The 6174-nt window shown below is 38.1% G+C and overlaps 1 protein-coding gene across 1 annotated transcript; it reads right to left on the reverse strand.

Annotated features, from left to right (window-relative positions):
• Positions 1-591: 591 nt before the first annotated feature.
• On the reverse strand, positions 592-4831 carry LOC139144187 (uncharacterized). The gene is made up of 2 exons (XM_070714837.1): positions 4027-4831; positions 592-3054 (listed from the first exon to the last, which is right to left on the reverse strand). The coding sequence occupies exons 1-2, from the start codon at positions 4760-4762 to the stop codon at positions 2891-2893; spliced, it is 900 nt and encodes a 299-aa protein (XP_070570938.1). The 5' UTR covers positions 4763-4831; the 3' UTR covers positions 592-2890.
• Between the last annotated feature and the right edge of the window lie 1343 nt (positions 4832-6174).

The following is a 6174-nucleotide window of genomic DNA, read 5'->3' on the forward strand; positions in this document are numbered from 1 at the left end:
ATTCTCATAAAGTGATCATGTTAAAAAATTAATGGTTCTTCTTTGAGAAGAGTTTAATAAAGGGCCAGTAGCTGTAACTTTTGATTTTTTCCTATTTTTGCTTTTAATGTCAACTACAGTTTCTTGTTCTACTCCCAAAGCATGTTGAGATACACAGTATTCAGCTTGTCAACTCAGCCAATACATGTGTAAACCGTTTTGTTATTGATGGCAAATGAATTGTGGTTCGGACGAGGATTCAAACTTAAACAATTACCGCACATTTTACACGTATAGACACTGTGTTGACAAGCTGAATAGCTGGTGTTTCAACATGCTTTGGGAAAATGAACAACCAACTTGCCATTGACATAAAAAAATTGTGAAAAAAGTATAAAAAATCACAGCTGCTCACCCTTTGAGGTATGTGTGAAGTATAAGATTACGATATTGTACATCAATGTCTAATGCCATCCATTTTTATAAGAAAAATACGCATGTATGAACTTTCCTAAACTGCTTCATATAAAGTATAATATAATTCCTGCAATGTGTTTGCTGTATCAAATATTCAAAATAAAATGTTTTATTCCAAAGATACCAATATGTACAGTTTGGTTGCAAGGTTTACAATTCAATGTTTTACAATATTCATGAACCCAAACACTGGTTGCTCAGTTCAAATACGGGGAAAAGTTTGTTTCTCATCCCAGTATGCTTCAATCTTGATCTGCCATGTTTGCCATTTTTCCATGTTTGCTTGGAAATTTCAAAAAATACAGTTCAATAAGGACAGCGGAGAATATCATCTGTCAGATCACATTTATGGTCTATACAGTTCTGATCAGTTGAATTCATGTAAGAATTACAGCTGCATTAATACATTCCTCTGTCATTTTTTTGTTGATAGTTTGCTATGGTCAGCTAAAATTCAAAAACCTAGACTGGCACATGTTTATGAGAGCCAAGGGATGAGAGACAAAGCTGTAATTATTTTAGTTTCATGCTACATGTTTTCAGCAAAATTAATTTTTCCCAGGAATAAAGTTCCCTTGTTACTGATGTGATAAAGGTGATCACCTGTACCATGCAAGATTCTGACATAGAAATGCTTTATTTTGTACATCACAGTGTCAGTATGGACATATCACTCAATTCAAAGGCTAACAAAAATGACATCCACAAGTATTGTAGCATATATTGGATACCATGTACTTTATTCAGTTTGCATACATGTCCTTTATGAATGTGATACATATACTTTCTAAAATAATCATAATTCTACTGATTCTAAATGATTGTTCTCTACTTAAAATGATTTTGGAGAGCTAATGTATTCTCTAATGTATACCCAATTTAACCCATTTGCCATTCACTTTTGTCAGACAGCTGCTGTAGTTAAATAAGATAGAATAAGATATAAAATAGTTGGTAAGATTTCTTGTGAAATAACCATGCCTCTGATAGAGTGTTTCTCGAAGTATTTATTTTTGAACAAAATCAGCCGAGCTGTTCCGTGCAAGGACTGGTGTCCTTTCGAAACTGTCCGGGAGATGCGTGACAGCGCCCTCTATACAGTATAATGCTAATTACTTCGTATGATAATCGTCGACCAAGTACTGTTCTGAGCATATACAGGCCCTTGTTGTACCTATTGTGACACAAGTTTGTTCATGTAAATGAGCTAAATTAGTGCAAATTCACATAGCAGAAATTTAAAGAAAAAACACTATGCGATTTGTCCTTTAAAACTGTACTGTCAATCACTGTATTCCTATTCTGTATGACATGACGTCATTCCAACATTACAAATTCCTACATGATCGTCAGGAAACACTTGAAAGCAAGTACCTGAGTAAGAATGAAGATTTGTGGACACAAACAATGTTTTGTGTTTATCACTGGCAACGTAGGGAGTCGTTAGAAACAGAGTTCGGCAGAGTAAATAGCTAGAGAGCCCTGGAGGACCCTTAAGTTTACGTCCAATGGTTTCAACCGCTCATCTTGGCTCATGCAAACAGCCCTGTTCTGTGGAATATACAACAGATAAAAAATCTAACAAAATACAGTTTAGCTCGTCGGAGTCTAAGGTAAATAAATAGTTTTTGGTCTTATTTAGTTTCGTCATAAATTTTGAGTTGAAACTAGTAAATCAGCTAAACTCCGTGAAGTTGTGCAATATACCTGCAATAAACGCAGGAAAACTGACACGAAGATGTTTATTTCAAATGCTGATGAAGTCACATGATTATTCAGTCAGTGTACTTTTCGTGTACGATATGTAACATTTCGTAGTAGACTATCATTGAATGTTTAAAATGTGCTTTCAAAAATTGAACTTTCTTCTGCTACATGATTTTTATGTAATATTTTGGTCAACGTCACCACGAGAGCATGGGGCACAAACACAAAAGACAGTTTTTTGTTTTTTCGCTTTCTTAGCTTTTCAAAGATTCCTTCTGCACTTCTTTCAACTCACAGTTTCCAAATCAGGTTTTAACCATTCAGCGTAGAATTATCTTCTTCTTTAGTGTGGAAAATGGCGCGAAAACACAGCGAGAAGTTGTCTCTTCTGCAGCGGCGTCGATGACTTCCTTCAGCGTTGCTTTCAGATCCTTCTCTGAAGGATGCTCTTCTAAAAATGACACCAACTTTTCCATGTACACGGTTCTCTGCAGAGAGCCTAAATAATAAAAGATGTTGAAACAGAAAAGAAAATCCTCCCAGTTTTTCGATTTCGGGAGAAGCTGCACCTCTGGGGTCATATCTATGACGTCTTCTGCGCTCTGCTCGTCTAAGCACAGATGCGAAAGGAAGATCTTCGGTTTACCGACGAGGGATGGGCAGCGTCTGGCGGTCACTGGCTTTGCAAGGTCAAGGAAGGGCACGGGAAGTGAGTCGTAACCGTAGATCATGTCTGGTGAGCCATGTGAGATGAAACACGCCAGCATGCTGTCGAATTGGGATGATCTTCCATACCGAGCACTTCCATGATCTGACTTATTTCCTCTGAAGTCCTGTCTCTGTATAGTCGAACAACAAATCCCAGCTTTGTGAAGACTACACTGAGTTTTTCTGAAGAGAGGAATGAGAGAATAATTACTTTACTGACAAAGGAAGATAAAACAGAAGGACATGAAATAATGGAATGGGCACGGCACGGTACGAGATAGATGTATGAGACTTGTTAACTAGGTTGCAAGCCCATTTTTCAAACATTATGAAATAGCATTGCAATATTATGGAAGAGAACTTCACTAGTCGATTGTGTCCCTAGGTTTTGTCCATCGCTGGGTAGAAAAACAAAACAAAACAAAACAAACAAAAACCCCGAAAATACAAAATTAATGTGCTGCTCATACTTCTGTGGACACAGTCGGTCAACTGTACTAAGATTACTGTTATACGGTGATGTGTAATGATATTTCATACACACATAGACCTTAAATTCTTGACATCAAACTCAAAAGTTGACATCCAAAAACCAAAGAGAAGATGGACGACATGTAGATACGTTTTCCGGAAATTTAATATGATTTGTCAGTAAATTTCACGACTATTGCTATTTTATCGCTATTTGCCAAAAAGGCAAAGCCCAAATATAATAAATCGCAATAAGTACTTCTGTATCGCTAGATAAAAAGTGGCCCCCCAAAAATGCTAACTTTAATTGGAAGAAACGATATTAGCAAACTAGAGATTGAAATCAATAGATTCTCGACCATTTAATTTCTTCTAAATGATGGTGACGATCATAACGACAACGGTTTACTCAACATAATTCATTAAGGATCGAACTTTATTATCAAGTGGCTTTGTGTTATCAAAAGAAAGGTTTATTATCGGTAAAGCTACTGTCTTTTAAAACTGTAACATCTTTAAAGTCTGTGCCGGCCTATTGTCAAATGCTTTTAATAACCAATTAGTGGAGAAAAGTATTATTTTTTTTTGGAATTCACTCAGAACTGTGTGTGGTGAAAGAAGAGAGTAGTTATTGAAGTTGTCAGATGTGACGTCACAACAAACACCTGTTGATTCACTTCTTACCCGAATCAGATTCGTTTCCGGTTACCGTGTTGTATATTCCCAAGTTATCAATGACTATAGCTATACCACGTGGTTTGCGATCCATTCTGTACTCTTTGTCATCAACTTCCGATACCTGTGATGCCAATGACAGAGTGCTTGACGTCACTTCCGATTTCTTGAGTTTTTGCTTCTCAGCTACTTTCTTGCGTACTGCTAGGAAGCCACTGCCTGACTGGTACTCGCGAATGACGTCAATGCCGCGTATGCAAATTTCAAGAGGTGGGTCTTCCAAGGGGTTATGTTCAACGCTAAACGTGCTGTCTTCAACTTTACCCAAGTTTTCTAGATTTCCAAAGTTTGCGGGAAGCCGTTTCAATTTGTTATTTCTCAAGTCGAGGGTTGTCAGATTGACCAGGTCACAGATGCTGTCCGGGAGCGATTTCAGTTTGTTGTCGCTCAGAAGCAATTCATTCAACTGCTTGAACTTTTGCCCAAAGTTTTCTGGAATAACTTGAAAACAGTTATTGCTCGCTTTCAACTCAAGTAAATCCGAAAGTTCACAGACACACTCAGGGAATTCCATGAGAATATTGCCCTCCATACCAAGAACTCTGAGCTTACTCAATTTGGCGAGGTCTTCGGGCAGTTTTCTTAAGTTGTTGTTACTTATATTCAAGACTTCTAAGGTCTTTATCTCACACAGTTCCTCAGGAATTGCAGTTAGAGCATTATCGCTTATGTCAAGTATCTTCATTTTGGTAAAACAGTCACCGAAGTTCGATGGCAGACCCGTTATTTTGTTGAAACTCAAGTCCAGCGTTTCTAATTTGTAGACAGGCTATCAAAATCCTGAACAGACGTCAAACGATTATTACTGACATCAAGAATTTTCAAGTTCGTCAGTTTGAAAACGACGGGCGGGATTTCTCTGAACTCGTTACATCGAAGTAAAAGTGTGTGCATGCGCGCAAAATCGGACAGTTGCCAAGGCAGCGAGGTAAGCCGGTTGACGCTCAGATCCAGCTTTGAGATTTCTTCGACCTGAACATAACCATGGGAAGGGAGCTGAGGTCACCGGCACGGAGGTCAAACTCTGTATCCATTCTTGAAAGCAAGTACAAACACCTGTTGGAAGATATTGTTATGCAAATAGTCAGAGTAAGGTGTCTATTTCACACTGATACAGACAGCTTTAATGAAATGGAACATCTTGATCAAGTGAATCTCACATCATACAATCTTCCAATTGATGTGTACATCGTAACTCGAGTTAGACTTCGTATAAGAATGATTGAAATTGAACCTGTAGCTGTAAAGACTTCGGCATTGGTTGCAGTAGCTGACATAACAATGTAATGTCCACGTCAACACAATACCAAATACCTTTTTTGATACAGGATATTTGCATTTGAATTCGGTACGTCATTCCATGGACAGCAAAGCCAAAGATAAGAGATCAGTTTTATCTTGATACAACACGCCAAACGTATTCCTGCTTCATCGTTAAAATCGGAATTATCACAGCGATTGACATAAAAGTTTATGATGAAGAAAGTATGTTGTAGAAGTATACAGTAACGAAGTAGTGAAAGTAAACACACGCCCTGTTCTGGGCAATCACGTTTTAGTTGAGAGCTCTGAAAACTCCGGCAAGGATTCGCCATTTCTTGGAAAAAGGCAGAAATACATCAAGAATATAAAACTACAAATACCTTATCGCAAACGTTCTGGTCGATTCGTCGACAACTGAAGTACCGTGGTCACCTTCTGATATGGATATTTGCCAAGATTTACTCCTTGAAATTAATGTTGCCCTTAACGCAATTAGGTGGTCTGTCACGATGTTACGTAAAGAGAGTCTTTTGACATGATAACCTTTGACCCTACGCATCATAATAAACTCGGCAAGCGTGGAACAATAACGTGATTCACACTTTCGTTTTCCATTTCTATTCTATTGCTGGTGTGTGTATCCGTTACTGTCGTCCTTAGTCCGTCTCCGCTCTTCAAACCCATACTTCGCTGGCACATTGACGACCAGCCTTCGGTATGAAAAGCGCCATCATTTGGTGGAGATGTGTGCCTGCGTTTGCAACAGATTGGCAGGATTTTCAAAGTAAAAAAAGGAAATTTCAAAGCAACCTGTAAAAGTTTGACAAGTCAGTT

This window comes from Ptychodera flava, chromosome 11 (genome assembly GCF_041260155.1).
Source record: "Ptychodera flava strain L36383 chromosome 11, AS_Pfla_20210202, whole genome shotgun sequence".
NCBI lineage: Eukaryota > Metazoa > Hemichordata > Enteropneusta > Ptychoderidae > Ptychodera > Ptychodera flava.

What these genes read in the sequence shown, in the direction of transcription:
- LOC139144187 (XM_070714837.1), bottom strand. Translation starts at nt 4,762, where the DNA reads ATGAAGATACTTGACATAAGCGATAATGCTCTAACTGCAATTCCTGAG. An exon ending in CGGAAACGAATCTGATTCGG is followed by an intron (nt 3,055 to 4,026) that starts GTAAGAAGTGAA and finishes TCCTCTCTTCAG; the next exon opens with AAAAACTCAGTGTAGTCTTC.